Source organism: Salmo salar, chromosome ssa19 (genome assembly GCF_905237065.1).
Source record: "Salmo salar chromosome ssa19, Ssal_v3.1, whole genome shotgun sequence".
NCBI classification, from domain to species: domain Eukaryota; kingdom Metazoa; phylum Chordata; class Actinopteri; order Salmoniformes; family Salmonidae; genus Salmo; species Salmo salar.
The window spans coordinates 10,454,354-10,475,166 of record NC_059460.1 but is presented as its reverse complement, the minus strand read 5'-3'; the positions used below and the strand labels follow the sequence as shown (position 1 = coordinate 10,475,166).

The 20,813-nt window shown below is 45.8% G+C and overlaps 1 protein-coding gene across 1 annotated transcript; it reads right to left on the bottom strand.

Moving 5' to 3' along the window:
- Window positions 1-556: 556 nt before the first annotated feature.
- slc51a (solute carrier family 51 member A) lies at window positions 557-6,523 on the bottom strand. Its single transcript, XM_045702081.1, has 8 exons — window positions 6,208-6,523; window positions 3,662-3,813; window positions 2,903-2,976; window positions 2,363-2,521; window positions 1,893-2,004; window positions 1,584-1,730; window positions 1,258-1,363; window positions 557-1,089 (listed from the first exon to the last, which is right to left on the bottom strand). The coding sequence occupies exons 1-8, from the start codon at window positions 6,275-6,277 to the stop codon at window positions 935-937; spliced, it is 975 nt and encodes a 324-aa protein (XP_045558037.1). The 5' UTR covers window positions 6,278-6,523; the 3' UTR covers window positions 557-934.
- Window positions 6,524-20,813: the final 14,290 nt, after the last annotated feature.

Here is a 20,813-nt window from a genome sequence, read left to right as displayed (position 1 = left end):
ACTACTCAAAAATATAAATAAAGTGAAGTAAAGTACAGATACCCTCAAAACTACCTAAGTAGTACTTAAAAGTATTTTTAGTAAGTAGTTTACACCACTGGATACAGTAGCCTTAACTAGAAAGTGGTAGAGCTGGGAACAGTTCAAAGTAATCTACTAATTATCCTTTACAATAATACAAATTATAACAATTATTTAAAGTTTCAACTTGCACCTATCATTTGATAGTTACTTTGGTATGTTCACCTAGAGTTCTAAACTAAACCTGATCTGCAGAGTGCATCTGGGTTGTGATAACTCAGATCCCACAAGATGAAGGTCTAAAGAGGAGAGAATAAACAGGTGTGTCTGTGTTGATCTGTCAATGATCATGATAGAATGACCTTATCCAAATGTTATCAATGTAGGCTACTGCTCAGTGTCACTCTGACAGGCGAACCCAATGGTTCATACTGTCACCTAGTGGAGCAAGTTTGCCACTACAATGAATACAGGTTTCTTCTTCACAAATAGGTGTGTTTGCATGCCTATGAAAAAACAAATGCCAAAACAAATCTTAGAGCAAATGTTTAAAAATGTATATATTATAAATGGATCATGATGATACAGTATAATGTTCACCAAGGCTATGGCAAAAGATACAACTTCTGAGGAAAAATACATTTCTGAAATAATTCTTAGATTACAGTTACATAATAGCAACACTATCCAAACACACTGGCTGAGGGATTATGACTTCTGATCAATCTTAACAGCATTGCTCACCCAGAAAATGCCATGACTGATTAAATTCTTACTGCAGACCTCAGTGTAACATAACATACACACATACTCTTTCTCTTGAACACACACAGCCTTTCTAACAAAACCCCACACAATCCCTCTGCCTTTCTAACAAAACCACACACACACACACATACAGTCTCTCTTGCCCTCACGCTATGTCAGATTTATCGGCCGGTATAACCATCTTGGTGTGTTCATCGTCATTCTCGTTGTCAGGGAGTGGGTCATACTGGCGGCGGTACAACAGGCGGGTTACCAAGGTGATGATGAACATCTCCAGGATCAACAACTGTTGACTCATCACTACACACACACACACACACACACACACACACACACACACACACACACACACACACACACACACACACAGAGAGAGAGATGATAGGTCACTTAAGTTATCTGCTTGCCTGAGAGCAGTAGAGTTTGTGTGTAATAAGGTATATAGTGATGGATGGAGATAAGACTCACAATATCCCCTGGCCTGTGAGGAGTATGGTGGCGTGCAGGCGATGGTTCCGTTCATAGCCAGGATGTTGATGATGGCCGACTGGAGCTGACTCAGCACCAGCACCAGCTACACACACAGCATCATGGGTAAAACCCAACAACATAACATAGGTAAACACAAAAAAGGACATCACTCTGCAGAAGTAAACAGGTAAACACAAGTTATCATTGCTGAAACTGCTGTCATTTCAGGGAATTAATTAACTGGCCTCTGATTGGTTGAGGATGGCCTTACTGTATATCTTTCCTCAGATTGGTGCATTTACATGGCATGTGTGTAATCTTACCTGGTACATGGCATATTTGGGGATGATCTTGAGGCTGCGCAGTGTGATCCTGAGGTGCATGAACATGATGGCTACAGGCCACAGTGCTATGATGGTCAGAACCCCCACACCTGGGTTAATCCAGATGGCTGCTCCCGTTATCGCCATCTGGAACACACACACAGTGTTGGGAGTGTTTGCATTGAGAATGTGTTCTCTTCCTTTGAAGCCCAATTTTTTGTTTGTTTGTTTGTTTGTTTGTTTGTTTGTTTGTTTGTTTTTGTGTGTTTGTGTGTGTGTGTGTGTGTGTGTGAGACACCCCACACTCACATCTGCAATGTCGAAGTTGCCATTGGTCCAGAGGATGATTGATAGTATGGTGAAGGCGATCTTTAGCACGGCAAACTGGAACGATCCCAACTTCAGCAGGAACAGACTTCGTCTGGGGAAATCCAGAGGAAAACACTCAGCAAATATTTAATATGGAAAATAATAATTCATTTGTACATATTTCTAAAATGTTGTTATAGGCCATGCCTATAGGGGACAATGACCAGTAGGTGGCATACTTGGAGTGATAAAGTTGTCAGATGTGCTGTGAGACGGAGGGGCCCATACAGAGCCAGGGTGAGTGGCCAGGGGCACATTCAACCTGCCAGATCCTTCACAAATCCAGCTACTGTTTTACTACTAACCTAGTAGCTGGACTCTCACACAACTAAGAAACAGGTCTTGCTATGAAGTACATTTGATCCTAAACCGTGTGTGTGCGAGTACGTGTTTGTGTATGCATGTGTTACCGTGTGATGTTAACATGGGGTAGACAGGGGCAGCAGCAACAACAGGGACCAGTACTGATCTTCAGTTTGTTTTTCCCTGCTCGCCGTAGAAACGCCTCGTCACCCCCCACTTCCTCAATCATCAGCACCAGGAACTTAAACACTACAATTGCAAAATAGCTGCGGAGACAGACACACGTTACACACACCACAAATATACAACGAGGGAAGGAGGGAATAAAAGATGGACAGAGGGAGAGATGGGTTTGGAAAGAACTACACAAGCACGGATTTAGACACTCAATATTGTAATAGTGTTTTTAAGTATCGCTCTGTATATTTTGCTGACACAGTGTGTGTCTTCCTACAGAGTTTCCTGCCTGTCACAGCAGGGGTCTGAGATCCAGAGAAGCCCAGAGCCACACACAAACAGACACTGGGAGAGATGGAAGGTGGAGGAGAGGAAAGGGGATATGTCAAGAAAGAGAAACTGATATGTAAAGAAAGTGAAAGACAGAAGGAGAGAGAGAAGAGAAAAGGAGCGAAGGATGAGTGACATACCAGGCAGAGGTCATGTCAGTGAACATGGTGGCTCGGGGAATCCACATCCCCAGACAGGACATGGTGGCAATCACCTGACACACACAGACATACAGACTTAGTCTGGATGCTTTACCAATACATCCTTCCTAACCGTGCTACTGCCCTAGAATTTCATAGTAAACTGACAGGATGGGACCTGTTCACTGGACGTGCTACCTTGTTCCGGGACCTGCTGTTTTGGACTCTCTCTCTACTGCACGTGCTGTCTAACTCTGAATGATCAGCTATGAAAAGCCAACTGACATTTACTCCTGAGGTGCAGACCTGTTGCACCATCTACAACCACTGTGATTATTATCTGACCCTGCTGGTCATCTATGAACATTTGAACATCTTGGCCATGTTCTGTTATAATCTCCACCCGGCCCAGCCAGAAGAGGACTGGCCACCCCTCAGAGCCTGGTTCCTCTCTAGGTTTCTTCCTAGGTTCCGGCCTTTCTAGGGAGTTTTTCCTAGCCACAGTGCTTCTACATCTGCATTTTTTGCTGTTTGGGGCTCTAGGCTGGGTTTCTGTACAGCACTTTGTGACATCGGCTGATATAAAAAGGGCTTTATAAATACATTTGATTGATGGGTCACAAGTTCAAAAGTTTTGTTTTTGTTTTTTGGCCTCATGTGTTTGTACTGTAGCACAATGAGTTGTCACAGAGAGGACATGAAAGTAGTAAGTACCAGATTGCACCTTTAAAGCCTCCTGATAAATCAGTATGTTCTTACCGGCGCTGCCCCGTTGACCCAGATGATGGCGCTCTTCTTGTGGGAGGGAACCTTCCGGTAGATGTACCAACACTCCTCTATGTAGACCAGCATGGACACCACTGCCATGAAGGTCAGCACAGAGTACAAGATGATACCAAATATGTCCAACTCTAAGGACAGAGAGAGAGAGGATAGAGTGAGAGTGAGGTGGGGGGGTGAAAACGAGAGAGGGGGAGTGAGAGAGAAAGACAAAGAGAGAGAGAGATGACCAATATCCAGAAAAGAACCATTAAATTCTACAACCACCTAAAAAGAAGCGATTCTCAAACCTTCCACAACAAAGCCATCACCTACAGTTCCCTAAGCAAGCTGGTCCTGGGACTCTGTTCACAAACACAAACAGAGCCCCAGGACAGCAACACAATTAGACCCAACCAAATCCTGATAAAACAAAAAGATAATAACTTGACACGTTGGAAAGAATTAACAAAAAAAAAGACAGAGCAAAGGACTATAGAGTGGCAACAGTCTAAAGTAGCTTCCTTTCCTGGTGTCCTCTCTTACACTGGTGTGATACAATAAAACAGATTGATGAAAGCAATAGGAGGGAGTCCACGAATCTAAAGGACCTGTCCAGTTTTAGGGACAATACACAGGCCTCATCTAGGGGCTTGGTGATTTACTTTACCATTTTCTCTGGAACTCATTTCTGACCTCCCAGTTCCAAAAAAAAGCATATACATGAAGAGATGTGTCCATTTCAGGGAAAGAGAAATGGTTGTTTTCTGGAAAACAAGGGTGTTTATGTGAAATCAACATAAGTAGTAAAGAAAAAAAACAGTAGGAAAACAGCACAAAATCCTTCTGCCAAAGACTGAGTAACTAACTCACACATGCAAACACACAAACTAAAACTGCACTAACACTTACACAAATACACAACACACGTGTCAGCAGACAAAGCCATGTGTTATGGAAGTGGGGAAAGAAAGTCCTTACTCTGATTTCTGGGAAGAGCAACTTGATTTGTGTAACAGGCACAGACAGATACATCAGGACATGATTAGAGAAGAGTGGGGAAGGATGGGGGAGTGAGATGAGGGCAGCCGTGAAGGCACTCATCTCACCTCCCCCATCCCAATACGATTGAGAAGAAAAATACTTTTAAAAATGATGCTCTCTACTTGTCAGTGTCCCAAACGGGACATTATTTGTCTTTTTACCTAAATTGAATTCATGATGATAGATACATAGGAAGTTTCTACATGAGTGCTATGTAGATTAACAAGGGAATGCTGCTCTCTCCTTACATGCAAAGAGATACATAACACAATGGTGAGTTATATAACCATCACCAGTAATAAACCTAAGGGCACAATTGAAAACAGCATCTAGTGCTGCATGCATATAGATAATATCCCCATAATCTAAAATCGACATACCTAAACATGCAAACACTATCAGATAGAATTCATAGCAAGAAGTGCACTGGAATGACATTCAATCTCATGGGATGGGTGGACAAAAATAACTAACTGAAAGCCACACCACCAATAAGTCACGAATATGACCACATTGAGGCATGTCACTGAGGTTCAGTGGCTAAATGCACCATGCCACTGCCTACTTCATTTGTACATTTAGCAAACAAGACAGCTCATAGCCCAGTGTGTTTATCACAGTCAACACATGTATATTTTAGCTTTAAAATAGCTATAGAACTGCACATTTTCCCCTCAGCCTCATGGCAAAATGTGTAGAATACCATGAGATTAGCTAAAACAATGCACGTTTCTCTTTGCCCCTTGGCAAAATGTAGGACGTTAACTGTCCCCTTGTCCCTGCAATGTTACAGATGCCAGTAACAGATGTTTTGATGCAGTGTTGTGAAATCATTGCTTTTTCACTTCTAGTCATCTTACTTCAGCTTCGTTTACCACAACTTAACCACTAAGGAGGCAAACACACCCTCCTTTCCAACACACACACACACACACACACACACACACACACACACACACACACACACACACACACACACACACACACACACACACACACACACACACACCTCAAGACCGGATTCAGAGCTCAGGTGATGAGGTACAGGGGTATAATATAGAACTGTTGACCCTGACCCTAAAAACCGTGCTGGTATGTTAATTCTACATTGTAACAGCAGTTTGAAATCAGCAGGCACAGGAGAGTTTACAGTGGTTAAAAAAATCATAAACAAGTCACTGCCTGTCAATTTCTAAATTATATTATTGGATTCATGGGATTATTCGATTTGAAAAAGGTTAGGCTAATCTCTCCAAACTCTACAGTCTCAATGGTGACTGAATTAATATGCAGCTCAATCTGTATCAATGTCGCCTAAAATGTTACCTTACCCAAATGTGTGTTTAATAGCCCAGGAACATGGGTGGCTATACGTGTTTACGTTATGAGTAGGCCTTACCGCCGGCAGATTGAAGAAAATAACGGCACTTGTCCCAGAACAGCTGAAAAGTTATCGATAGGCTAGTATTAAAAAAGACGCCTATTCGAGCGGTTAAACTCACGGGAAATGATGTCGATGGCCACGGGAGGTCTGTCCCTGCAGCTCGGGTCGATGGTTCTGTTCCCGTCCATCCTCGGCCGGTTTGGTTAGAAGTTTGAGTAGAGAGAGGGCGCCGTTAACGAAAACAAATAACTATCTATCCGTCTATCCGTGCTCTGTCCCTCTACCCCCCACATGCACTCAGTTGGCAGCAATGTCAATGTTGATAGAAAATCTAAAAATAAATGATGTGTGGAGTGCTGCAAGGGACCTCTGGGCTGCAGTTCACCTCTGGGCTGCTGTTCACCTCTGGACTGCAACTGCGAGCAAACTCAGAGAAATCACCAGTTTCTAAAAACTTGGACCCGCCTTCTGCCCGGCTGCAGCGCACGTCGTTTTCTGTGAACTCAGAGTTGTCTCTAAACGTAGGGACACCTCCACAGGGTCAATTGTGCAATCACACCCAGCTCACAAAATGTTTTTACAAAAAAATCAAAGTCCTCCGTTTACTTGAACACAATATCAACTGTAGCCTATATTTTGGCTTTATCAAGCGTTCTGTTTCTCTGATCCTACCCTGCTCTTTTCATGCTGTTGTAGGAGGCTTATTGTTGACTTCTTGTGCTTCAATCAAACTGTATTTATAGAGCACATTTCTTACAGGGGATGTATTTCAAAGCTCTTAACAAATAAAATAATCAAAGGTCAGAAAGATAAAAGCACCATACGTTTTCTAAAATTACACAAATTAAAATAGTAAAACAATATTACAGTAAAAGTAGGCTAGACATGGGCCTCCCGAGTGGCGCAGTGGTCTAAGACACTGCATCCCAGTGCTTGAGGCATTACTACAGACCCGGGTTTGATCCCAGGCTGTGTCGCCGGCGGCAGCGACCGGGAGACCCATGAGGTGACTCATAATTGGCCCAGCATCGTCCGGGTTAGGGGAGTGTTTGGTCGGGGTGGCTTTACTTGGCTCATTGTGCACTAGTGACTCCTTGTGGTGGGCTGGGTGACTGCAGGCTGACCACGATTGTCAGTTGAACAGTGTTTCTTCCGACACATTGGTGAGGCTGGCTTCCGAGTTAAGCGGGTGGGTGTTAAGAAGCATGGTTTGATGGGTCATGTTTCAAAGGACACATGACTCGACCTTCGCCTCCAGAGCCCGTTGGGGAGTTGCAGCGATGAGACAAGATTGAAATTGGGCAGAAAAAGGGGGTAATATATATATATATACATACAGTCCCAATCAAAAGTTTGGACACACCTACGCATTCAAGGATTTTTCTTTATTTTTTACAATTTTCTACAATTGTAGAATAATAGTGAAGACACTATTACATAACACATATGGAATCATGTAGTAACCAAAACATGTGTTAAACAAATCAAAATATATTTTATATTTTCGATTCTTCAAAGTAGCCACCCTCTGCCTTGATGAAAGCTTTACACACTTTAGGCATTCTCTCAACCAGCTTCACCTGGAATACTTTCCAACAGTCTTGAGCACTTGTTGGCTGCTTTTCCTTCACTCTGTGGTCCAACTCATCCCAAACCATCTTAATTGGGTTGATGTTGGGTGATTGTGGAGGCCAGGTCATCTGATTCAGCACTCAATCACTCTCCTTCTTGGAGGTATGGGAGCCTGACGAGCCGGCTGAAACATGGAAGCCTGACGAGCTGGCTGTTCTCCACACATGCGGAGAACATCTGTTCACTTACTCTGCTTCTCACAAAGACACAGCAGTTGGACTCATCAGACCAAAGGACAGATTTTCACCGGTCTAATGTCCATTGCTCGTGTTTCTTGGCCCAAGAAAGTCTCTTCTTCTTATTGGTGTCCTTTAGTAGTGGTTTCTTTGCAGAACTTCGGCCATGAAGGCCTGATTCACGCAGTCTCCTCTGAACAGTTGATGTTGAGATGTGTCTGTTACTTGAACTCTGTGAAGCATTTATTTGGGCTGCAATTTCTGAGGCTGGTAACTCTAATGAACTTACCCTCTGCAGCAGAGGTAACTCTGGGTCTTCCTTTCCTGTGGCGGTCTTCATGAGAGCCAGTTTCATCATAGCGCTTGATGGTTTTTGCGACTGCACTTCAAGAAACTTTCAAAGTTCTTGTCTTAAAGTAATGATGGACTGTTGTTTCTCTTTGCTTATTTGAGCTGTTCTTGCCATAATATGGACTTGGTCTTTTACCAAATAGGGATATCTTCTGTATACCAACCCTACCTTGTCACAACACAACTGATTGGCTCAAACGCATCAAGAAGGAAAGAAATTCCACAAATTAATAAGGCACACCTGTTAATTGAAATGCATTCTAGGTGACTACCTCATGAAGCTGTCTTTTTATTTTTATTTATTTAACCTTTATTTAACTAGGTAAGCCAGTTAGGAACACATTCTTATTTTACAATGACGGCCTATCCCGGCCAAACCCTCCCCTAACCCTATGGGACTCCTGATCACGGCCGGTTGTGATACAGCCCAGGATCGAACCAGGGTCTGTAGTGACGCCTCTAGCACTGAGATGCAGTGACTTAGACCGCTGCGCCATTCGGGAGAGAGAATGCCAAAAGTGTGCAAAGCTGTCATCAAGGAAAAGGGTGGCCTCTTTGAAGAATCTCAAATCTATTTTGATTTGTTTAACACTTTTTTGGTTACTACATGATTCCACATGTGTTATTAGATAGTTTTGATGTTTTCAGTATTATTTTACAATGTAGAAAATAGTAAAAATAAAGAAAAACCCTTGAATGAGTAGGTGTGTCCAAACTTTTGACTGGTACTTTATATAAAATAAAATAAAGTATGACGTTTAGAAGTAATTCGCTAAGAAAATATAGGCAATTTAGAAAGGACAGCAACTTCATCAGTGATGGTGGGGGTTTTGCCAAATGGAATCTCATGGGAGCTTGAGCCTTGAACAACACTAAATGATTGGAGTAAACTGACTATAAATATCATTCTATAGGTTTTTGGGTGTCTATGTAAAATATTTACAGATGGTATTAGACGAGGACAGCCAGAGCAGCATATATAGGGAGTTCCAATATGATCTGAAAACTACAGACAGGTTATATAGACAGCTGAAAATAACTGTCCATCATTTAATTTATTAGTCATCTCAGGGATTCTACTTGAAAACGTCACAGGGAAGCAATTTCCAGATTTGCTCATCACTAAACAGTCAATAGAAATGAAAACTGTGTAGAACATCACTAAATACTTCATAATAACAACCCAAATGTTAAAAATTGTGAAGTTGCCCTTTAACAGAAAGCCAGCCAAAAACCCCAAAGAGCAAGATGCAGATGCAGAAGAAAAGTGGCTAAGAAAAACTCCCCAGAAGGCAGGAACCTGTGAAGAAACTTAGAGAGGAACCAGGCTCCAAGAGATGGCCAGTCCTCTTCTGGCTGTACTGGGTGGAGATTTAAAGAGTACATGTGGCCAAGACATTTAAACATTCATAGATTACCAGCATGGTCTAGTAATAACCACTATGGCTATAGAGGGTGCAACAGTTCAACACCCCAGGAGAACTGGATCAGCAGCACAAACGAATGGACTGGGGATCAGGACAGCCAGGAATCGTCAGGCCAGGTATCCCTGAAGCATGGTCCTAGGGCTTGGGTGCCCTGGGAGGGGAGGCATAGAGAGAAAGAGGGGAATTAGAGAGAGCATGCCTAAGATCACACAGTACACCAGACTAGATACTGCCCACTGGACACAGACGTCAATTCATCATTCTTAAATGGAATAAGTTTGGAACCACTAAGACTCTCCCTAGATTTGGCCGCCCGGTCAAACTGAGCAATCAGGGGAGAAGGGCCTTGGTCAGGGAGGTGACAAAGAACTCGATAGTCACTCTGAAAGATCTCCAGAGTTACTCTGTGGAGATGGGAGAACCTGAAGGGCAACCATCTCTGCAGTTCTCCACCAATCAGACCTTTATGGTAGAGTGGCCAGACGGAAGCTACTTCTCAGTAAAAGACACATGACAGCCCGTTTGGAGTTTGCCAAAAGGCACCTAAAGACTCTCAGACCATGAGAAAAAAGATTCTCCGGTCTGATGAAACCAAGATTGAACTCTTTGGCCTGAATGCCAAGTGGCACGTCTGGAGGAAACCTGGCACCATCCCTACAGTGAAGCATGGTGGTGGCAGCATCATGCAGTGGGAATGTTTGTCAGCGGCAGGGACTGGGAGACTAGTCAGTATTGAGGGAAAGATGAACAGGGAAAAGTACAGAGAGATTCTTGATGAAAACCTGCTCCAGAGTGCTCAAGACCTCAGACTGGGGCAAATGTTCACCTTCCAACAGGACAACGACACTAAGCACACAGCCAAGACAATACTGGCGTGGCTTCAGGACAAGTCTCTAAATGTCCTTGAGTGGCCAAGCCAGAGCCCGGACTTGAACACGATCGAACATCTCTGGAGAGACCCTCCAACATAACAGAGCTTGAAAGGATCTGCAGAGAAGAATGGGAGAAACTCCCCAAATAGGTGTGCCAAGCTTGTTGTGCCAAATACAGGTGTGCCAAGCTTGTAGTGGCTGTAATCGCTGCCAAAGGTGTTTCAACAAAGTACAGAGTAAAGTGTCTGAATACTTATGTCAATGTGATATTTCCGTTTTTTTTGTTGTTGCATAAAATAAAATATTAACTGTTTTTTCTTTGTCATTATGGGGTATTGTGTGTAGATTGATCAGTAAAAAACAAACAAATTCAAACCATTTTAGAATAACGCTGTAACGTAACAAAATGTGGAAAAAGCCAAGGTGTCTGAATACTTTCCGAATTCACTGTAAATACTGCTCCCAGCGTTGATCAATGCTCAGAATGCTTATATTCTTGATCTGACTGAGTTCTAATGGTGCATGCCTCTTTGCAAACGAGTGGATTAATGAATAGTAGTTTGTTGGTCATGTTTGCCTAAGTCCCCTGGATTTGCCATTTTAGCAGCACATTCACAACTCTCTCAAACATCTAACTCTGTCCTCTCGCGGCACAGGAATATATGTGTCCTGTTATGTAATGTAAAAATCTCACATTAGCTGGTATAACTGATTAAATTAAACGATTCATAGAGGTCTTATAATTCATGCCTCTTTATATTCAGATTTTTCTTTACATTTAAGTTGCCCTGGTTGTGTCAGTATTGTCACGACTTCCGCCGAAGTCGGTCCCTCTCCTTGTTCGGGCGGCGATCAGCGGTCGAAGTCACCGGTCTTCTAGACATCGCCGCTCCACCTTTAATTTTCCATTTGTTTTGTCTTGCTTTCCCGCACACCTGTTTCACATTCCCTCATCAGACTAAATGTATATTACTGTCACGTTCATTGGAATGATTGAACCAAGGCGCAGCGTGAGTAGCGTTCCACATAATTTATTAGAAAGTGAAAAAATACAAAACAATAAAGAATAAATGAACCATGACGACAATGCAACTACACATAAACAATATCCCATAACCCACAAGTGGAAAACAAGCTACTTAAGTATGATCCCCAATTAGAGACAACGATTACCAGCTGCATCTAATTGGGAATCATACACAATCACCAACATAGAAAAACAAACCTAGAACCCCACATAGAAATAATAAACGAGACTAACCCCCCCCCAGTCACGCCCTGACCTACTCCACCATAGAAAATAAAAGCTTTCTATGGTCAGGACGTGACAATTACCCTCTGTTTCCCCCATGTCTGTGTGTGGAATTGTTCTTTGTGTAGGGTGGTACGCTACAGGCTGGCTTGCTCTAGGTTTATTTGTTTTGTTTAATCCGGTTCATGTTATCGTAGTTGTGCTTTGTGCTGCCTCGCCTGTGCCTTTGGGCCAGGGTGTATATTAAAGTTCTCCTGTTATCACCCATCTCTGCTCTCCTGCGCCTGACTTCCCGGCAACCAGTCACTAACCCCTTTACACGTATACAGTAACTTTAAAACAAACGAATGACATGTTGCACTCTAACTTGCTCCCTTGCAGATGAGCCAAGGAGGAGGACAGATGCCAACAGCAGGCCAGTGGAACACTTAGAACACAAGCAGCCAGGCGTAAATGGTAGGTAAGAGGATGATTTAGGTGACCCAGACACATACCCAAAACAAGTTAAGCTATCCTAGTATCCCGTTGACCGTTTTGGATAGCAAAAGACACACACAAGACAAGACACAATCCTAGAAACGTCCCTGGAGCTTCTTGCGCCACTTTAGGATGAAACTATAATCTCTTTTCTATTGATAGCTCATTCTCTCCCACACTCTGTCTTTCTTGCTTTCTTTCCTAAATCTGGGATCTCTGAGCTGCAAGTGCAAATACTTAAAGATTTACGCGCAAGGATGCATACCCTAGCCCACGCTGGTCTGGTCAGGCCCAATTTAGGGTATGTGCACCTGAATGACACCAGAATCCCCCTCTAGACAGATGTGTGTCCAAGACTGGTGATCACACACACCCGTGGAACACCTTATCTGGCCCAGACCCACTTGGGTCAGGGATTTGATCTAGCAATCTTTCAGTTACTGGCCCTACACTCTAACCACTAGGCTACCTGCCGCCCCAGGTAGCATTGTGTCAGCTTGCGTTTGTCTGTGTGTGATGCAACATTACAGGGTGGTTACAGTGGCCTTGTGGGGTTTCCAGTGGGTCTGGTGTTGAACTGAATGGTGTTTGCTGTCTTCAGAAGCACTGTGTGTCAGATCAACAGCACAGAGGCTATTCACCCGAGAGTACAGACAAACGCAGACATGCACACTCACACACACAATACTCATGTCTTTACACGTGCCCATATTATATCAAATCAAATCAAATTGTATTTGCCACATGCTCCAAAAACAAAAGGTGTAGACCTTACAGTGAAATGCTTACTTACAAGCCCTTAACCAACAATGCAGTTTTAAGAAAAATAAGTGTTAAGTAAAAAATAGATAAGTAAAAAATAACAAATAATTAAAGAGCAGCAGTAAAATAACAGTAGCGAGGCTATATACTGGGGGTACCGGTACAAAGTCAATGTGCGGGGGCACAGGTTAGTCGAGGTAATTGAGGTAATATGTACGTGTAGGTAGAGTTAAAGTGACTATGCATAGATAATAAACAGAGCGTAGCAGCATCATAAAATAATGGGGGGAGGGTGGACAATGCAAGTAGTCTGGGAAGCCATTTGATTAGCTGTTCAGGATTCTTATCGCTTGGGGTAGAAGCTGTTAAGAAGCCTTTTGGACCTAGACTTGGCAATCCGGTACCGCTTGCTGTGCGGTAGCAGAGGGAACAGTCTATGACTGGGGTGGCTGGAGTCTTTGACAATTTTTAGGGCCTTCCTCTGACACCGCCTGGTACAGAGGTCCTGCATGGCATGAAGCTTGGCCCCAGTGATGTACTGGGACATATGCAGTACCCTCTGTAGTGCCTTGCGGTCGGAGGCCGAGCAGTTGCCATTCCAGGCCGTGATGCAACCAGTCAGGATGCTCTCAACGATGCTCTCAACATTTTGAGGATCTGAGGACCCATGCAAAATCTTTTCAGTCTCCTGAGGGGGAATAGGCTTGTCGTGCCCTTCAACACTGTCTTGGTGTGTTTGGACCATGTTAGTTTCTTGATGATGTGGACATCAAGGAACTTGAAGCTCTCAACCTGCTCCAATACAGCCCTGTTGATGAGAATGGGGGCGTGCTTGGTCCTCCTTTTCCTGTAGTCCAACATCATCTCCTTAGTCTTGATCATGTTGAGGGAGAGGTTGTTATCCTGGCACCACATGGCCAGGTCTCTGACCTCCTCCCTATAGGCTGTCTTATCGTTATCGGTGATCAGGCCTACCACTGTTGTGTCGTCGGAAAACTTAATGATGGTGTTGGAGTCATGCCTGGCCATGCAGTCATGAGTGAACAGGGAGTACAGGAGGGAACTGAGCACGCACCCCTGAGGGGCCCCGGTGTTGAGGATCAGCATGGCAGATGTGTTGTTGCCTACCCTTACCACCTGGGGGCAGCCCATCAGGAAGTCCAGGATCCAGTTGCAGAGGGAGGTGTTAGCTTAGCTTAGTGATGAGCTTTGAGGGTACTATGGTGTTGAACGCTGAGCTGTAGTCAATGAATAGCATTCTCATGTAGGTGTTCCTTTTGTCCAGGTGGGAAAGGGAAGTGTGGAGTGCAATAGAGATTGTATCATCTGTGGATCTGTTGGGGCGGTATGCAAATTGGAGTGGGTCTAGGGTTTCTGGGATAATGGTGTTGATGTGAGCCAAGACCAGCCTTTCAAAACACTTCATGGCTACAGACGTGAGTGCTATGGGTCGGTGTCATTTAGGCAGGTTACCTTAGTGTTCTTGGGCACAGGGACAATGGTGGTCTGCTTGAAACATGTTGGTATTACAGACTCAGGGACATGTTGAAAATGTCAGTGAAGACACTTGCTAGTTGGTCAGTGCATTCTTGGAGTACACGTCCTGGTAATCCATCTGGCCATGCGATCTTTTGACCTGTTTAAAGGTCTTACTCACATCGGCTACGGTGCGCGCGATCACACAGTCATCTGGAACAGCTGATGCTCTCATGCATGCTTCAGTGTTGCTTTCCTCGAAGCGAGCATAGAAGTGATTTAGCTCGTCTGGTAGGCTTGTGTCACTGGGCAGCTCGTGGCTGTGCTTCCCTTTGTAGTCTGTAATAGTTTGCAAGCCCTACCACATAAGACGAGTGTCGGAGCCGGTGTAGTACGATTCAATCTTAATCCTCTATTGATGCTTTGCCTGTTTGATGGTACGTCGGAGGGCATAGCGGGATTTCTTATAAGCATCTGGGTTAGAGTCCCGCTCCTTGAAAGCGGCAGCTCTACCCTTTAGCTCAGTGCGGATGTTGCCTGGAATCCATGGCTTCTGGTTGGGGTATGTACGTACAGTCACTCTGAGGATGACATCAGCGATGCACTTATTGATAAAGCCAGTGACTGATGTGGTGTACTCCTCAATGCCATCGGAAGAATCCCGGAACATATTCCAGTCTGGGCTAGCAAAACAGTCCTGTAGCTTAGCATCTGTGTCATCTGACCAATTCTTTATTGACCGAGTCACTGGTGCTTCCTGCTTTAGTTTTTGTTTGTAAGCAGGAATCAGGAGGATAGAATTATGGCCAGATTTGCCAAATGGAGGGCGAGGGAGAGCTTTGTACGCGTCTCTGTGTGTGGATTAAAGGTGGTCTAGAGTTTACCTCTGGTTGCACATTTAACATGCTGGTAGAAATGAGGTAAAATGGATTTAAGTTCCCTGCATTAAAGTCCCCGGCCACTAGGAGCGCAGCCTCTGGATGAGAATGTTCCTGTTTTCTTATGGCCTTATAAAGTTAATTGAGTGCGATCTTAGTGCCAGCATCGGTTTGTGGAGGTAAATAGACAGCTACAAAAAATATAGATGAAAACCCTCTTGATAAATAGTGTGGTCTACAGCTTATCATGAGATACTGTACCTCAGGCAAGCAAAACCTTGAGACTTCCTTAATATTAGATTTCGTGCACCAGCTGTTGTTTAAAAATATACACAGACCGCCACCCCTTGTCTTACCGGAGGCGTCTTTTCTATTTTGCCGAAGCAGCATATACCCCGCCAGCTGTTTGTTATTCATGTCGTCGTTTAGCCACGACTCTTTGAAACAGACAATATTACTGTTTTTAATGTCTCGTTGGTAGGATATTCTTGATCGTAGCTCGTCTATTTTGTTATCCAATGATTGTACGTTGGCTAGTAGGACTGATGGTAGATGCAGATTACCCACTCGCCGTCGGATCCTTACAAGGCACCCCGACGTACATCCCCGATATCTCTGTCTCTTTGTCATGCAAATCATGGGGATTTGGGCCTTGTCGGGTATCTGAAGTAAATCCTTCCAGTACGAGGTGAGTAATCGCTGTCCTGATATCTGAAGCTCCTTTAGGTCATCAGAGACTGTGACAGAAACATTATGTACAAACATTACACTGTTGATTTTATGTGCATTTAAAGGGAAAATGATTAGACCAAATTATTAGACCAAAGGTGAATACACAACACCTGACACAAGACTGAATCCAAACATTACATTGTTGATTTTACAGTGCCTTGCAAAAATATTCACCCCTCTTGGCGTTTTTCCTATTTTGTTGCATTACAACCTTCAGTTGGTAAGAGGCTGTCTCTGTATGTGCAGGCCATCGATCTGAGGCTGTCTGGTCAAAAGGACTATGACACTGCTGCCGCACGTAGCATTGAATGCAAAGGAAGCCAGCAAGCATTTGGCTTCCCTTGATAATTTTTTTATAAAATAATTCCTCTCCAGTATCACTCGTTACTGGAGAGGAAACTTTGCCAATGCCCGTGGCATATGTACTTCAAGAAACCAATCCTTCTTCATCACTTCTTCCCCACTCACAATCAGACAGTTACAAATGTTATTCCACTGTCTATCTCCCACCTGAGCTGGCATAACCATGGCGATGTTAACCCTTTACACTCATGGAATTGGCCTACTGTAACACCCTGGCCATAGAGAGGGGTTTTTGTTCTTTATTTTGGTTAGGCCAGGGTGTTACATTGGGTGGGCGTTCTATGTTCCTTTTTCTATGTTTTTGTATTTCTTTGTTTTGGGCCGTGTGTGGCTCCCAATCAGGCACAGCTGAAGCTCGTTGTTGCTGATTGGGAGTCACACATAAGGAGCATGTTTTTCCTTTGGGTTTTGTGGGTAATTGTTTCTGTTTTGAGTATTTCCCTAACAGGACTGTTTGCTGTCGTTTTTGTTCATTTTTGTAGTGTTCTCTTGTTTTTGGAATAAAAATTCTAATGATGAACACATCCTCTGCTGCACCTTGGTCTAATTCTGATGACGGCCGTTACAGAATTACCCACCAACAACGGACCAAGCAGCGGAGGAAGGAGCAGCACAAGGAGAGGCACCAGGAGAAAAGCTATCTGGAGTCGTGGACTTTGGAGGAAATCCTGGATGGGAAAGGACCATGGGCTCAAGCTGGGGATTATCGCCGCCCGCAGTGGGAGATCGAGGCGGCGAGAGCTGAGAGGCGCTGGTATGAGGAAAGGGGGCGCAACGGACACGGGAGGCAGCCCCCCCCAAAAAATTGGGGGGGGCACACGGGGAGATTGGCGGAGTCAGGCGGTAGGCCTGAGCCAATTCCCCGTGCTTACCGGAAGCAGCGTGGTACTGGTAAGACACCGTGTTATGCTGTGGAGTGCACGGTGTCCCCAGTGCGCGTTCAAAGCCCGGTGCACTACATACCAGCCCCCCGCAAGTGCCATGCGAGTGCAGGCATCGAGCCAGGGCGGATGGTGCCAGCTCAGCGCGTCTGGTTTCCAGTGCGCCTCCTATGTCCAGGTTATCCTGCGCCGGTGTTGCGCACTGTGTCTCCAGAGCGCTGGGAGGGTCCAGTTCGCCCAATGCCTGCTCTCCGCCCGTGCCGGGCCAAAGTGGGCATTCAGCCTGGAGTGTGGGTAAAGAGCGTCCGTACCAGAACTCCAGTGCTCCCCCACAGCCCGGTTTATCCTGTGCCTCCTCCTCAGACCAGGCCTCCAGTGGGTCTCCCCATCCTGGTCAGTCCTGTGCCTGCTCCACGGACCAGGTCTCCAGTGGGTCTCCCCATCCTGGTCCGTCCTGTGCCACCTCTCAGGACTAGGCCTCCAGTGGGTCTCCCCATCCTGGTCCGTCCTGTTCCTCCTCCCAGGACTAGGACTCCAGTGGGTCTCCCCATCCTGGTCCGTCCTGTGCCACCTTCCAGGACTAGGCCTCCAGTGGGTCTCGCCAGTCCGGAGCCGCCAGAGCTGCTCGCCAGTCCAGAGCCGCCAGAGCTGCCCGCCAGTCAAGAGCCACCAGAGCTGCCCGCCAGTCAGGAGCCGCCAGAGCCGCCCGCCAGTCAGGAGCCACCAGAGCCGCCCGCCAGTCAGGAGCCGCCAGAGTCGCCTGCCAGTCAGGAGCCGCCAGAGCCGCCCGCCAGTCAGGAGCCGCCAGAGCCGCCCGCCTGTCCGGAGCCGCCAGAGCTGCCCGCCGGTCCGGAGCCGCCAGAGCCGCCCGCCTGTCCGGAGCCGCCAGAGCCGCCCGCCTGTCCAGAGCCGCCAGAGCCGCCCGCCTGTCCAGAGCAGTCAGAGCCGCCCGCCAGCCCGGTGAGTCCTGTGCCTACGCCTAGGGCCAGGCCTCTTTCATGTCTCCCCAGCCTGGTGAGTCCTGTGCCTGTGCCCAGGGCCAGGCCTCCTTCATGTCTCCCCAGCCTGGTGAATCCTGGGCCATAGCCGCCAGAGCCGCCCGCCAACCCGGAGCCGCCGGAGCCGCCAGAGCCGCCCGCCAGACTGGTGAGTCCTGTGCCTGCGCCCAGGGCCAGGCCTCCTTCATATCTCCCCAGCCTGGTAAATCCTGGGTCATTGCCGCCGGAGCCGCCAGGGACGCCCGCCAGCCGGGCGCAACCAGGGTCGCCCGCCAGCCGGGTGCAGCCATCGCCGCCAGCCGGGCGCAGCCATCGCCGCCCGCCAGCCGGGCGCAGTCAGGGTTGCCCACCAGACCTTCGGCGCGGCCAGGTGCGCCACCTAAGAGGGCGACGCCAAGGGTGGAACAGAGGCCACGTCCCGCACCTGAGCCGCCGCCGTAAGAAGGCCCACCCGGACCCTCCCCTTCAGTGTCAGGTTTTGCGGCCGGAGTCCGCACCTTGGGGAGGGGGGGGTACTGTAACGCCCTGGCCATAGAGAGGGGTTTTTGTTCTTTATTTTGGTTAGGCCAGGGTGTTACATTGGGTGGGCGTTCTATGTTCCTTTTTCTATGTTTTTGTATTTCTTTGTTTTGGGCCGTGTGTGGCTCCCAATCAGGCACAGCTGAAGCTCGTTGTTGCTGATTGGGAGTCACACATAAGGAGCATGTTTTTCCTTTGGGTTTTGTGGGTAATTGTTTCTGTTAGTGTTTGCACCTGACAGGACTGTTTGGCTGTCAGTTTTCTTGTTTTGTTTGTATAGTGTTCTTTCTGTGATTAAATATTCTATGATGAACACTAACTCCGCTGCACCTTGGTCTACTCTCTCTCACGACAGCCCTTACAGTCAGGCTTTCACAAGCATGGATGCCAAGGGAAGGCAGGCTTCCCCAAAAGATTTACCAAGAAAAAAATACAATTATGAATCTTTCGTTTCTCTGTGTTTCATCATTTTCCTTCAGTTGGTAAGAGGCTGTCTCTGTATGTGCAGGCCATCGATCTGAGGCTGTCTGGACAAAAAGAGTATGACACTGTTGCCGCACGTAGCATTGAATGCAAAGGAAGCCAGCAAGCATTTGATCATTTTTAATTCAAATAATAGAAAATCAGCGTTGAGCTAAACTGAGTGAGCTCAACTGTGAATGGTCCTGGCACACCAAAATAAAGTGTCAAGGGAAGCCAGTTTGGATTTGGCTTCACACCAATCACAAGCCAAAAGTCATTTACAGAAAAAGCAACATTGTGTTGTTGTCCCCCGGTGGCTAGCTAGCTAGCTAAAATTGTCCTTTTCCTAAATTAGCAATAGATGGAGACAAGGATTTGGACTTGTGGTTTTACTTAATTCTCTGTACTGGCCAATGAATATAACGTCGATTCTGATCGAACCATAAATTCACGCATTGTGCTCCTGGCTTGAGAGGATGGATATTCAATATGTAGCTACACTGAACAAAAATATAAACGCAACATGCAACAATTTCAAAGATTTTACTGAGTTACAGTTTATAAGGAAATCAGTCAATTTAAATAAATTCATTAGGCCCTAATCTATGTATTTTACATGACTGGGAATACAGATATGCATCTGTTGGTCACAGATGCCAGTCAGTCAGTGTGACCACCATTTGCCTCACGCAGCGCGACACATCTCCTTCGCATAGAGTTGATCAAGCTGTTGATTGTGGCCTGTGTAATGTTTTCCCACTCCTCTTTAATGGCTGTGCGAAGTTGCTGGATATTGGCGGGAATTAGAACACGCTGTCGTACACAACGATCCAGAGCATCCCAAACAGGCTCAATGGGTGACATGTCTGGTGAGTATGTAGGCCATGGAATAACTGGGACATTTTCATCTTCCAGGAATTGTGTACAGATCCTTGCAACATAGGGCTGTGCATTATCATGCTGAAACATGAGGTGATGGCGGCGGATGAAGGGCACGACAACGGGCCTCAGGATCTTGTCACGGTATCTCTATGCATTCAAATTGCCATCAATGAATTGCAATTGTGGTCATTGTCCGTAGCTTATGCCTGCCCATACATAACCCCATCGCCACCATGGGGCACTCTGTTCACAACGTTGACATCAGCAAACTGCTCACCCACACGACGCCATCTGCCCGGTAACGTTGAAACCGGGATTCATCCGTGAAGAGCACACCTCTCCAGTGTGCCAGTGGCCATCAAAGGTGAGCATTACCCACTGAAGTTGGTGTTAAAGGAATTTTATATCTTGATGATAACAATCAATAATCAATTCGCCTTGACTAATGCCCAAGGTTTGTAAGACAATGGGTTAAAATAATTAGGCAAGGACTCAGCTTTCTGCAAAAGGTTTCTGTAGCTTTATTCATGAGAACGTTCTGAGGTCAGGATAACAAAACAGTCATTTTATAGTTCTTGCTTACT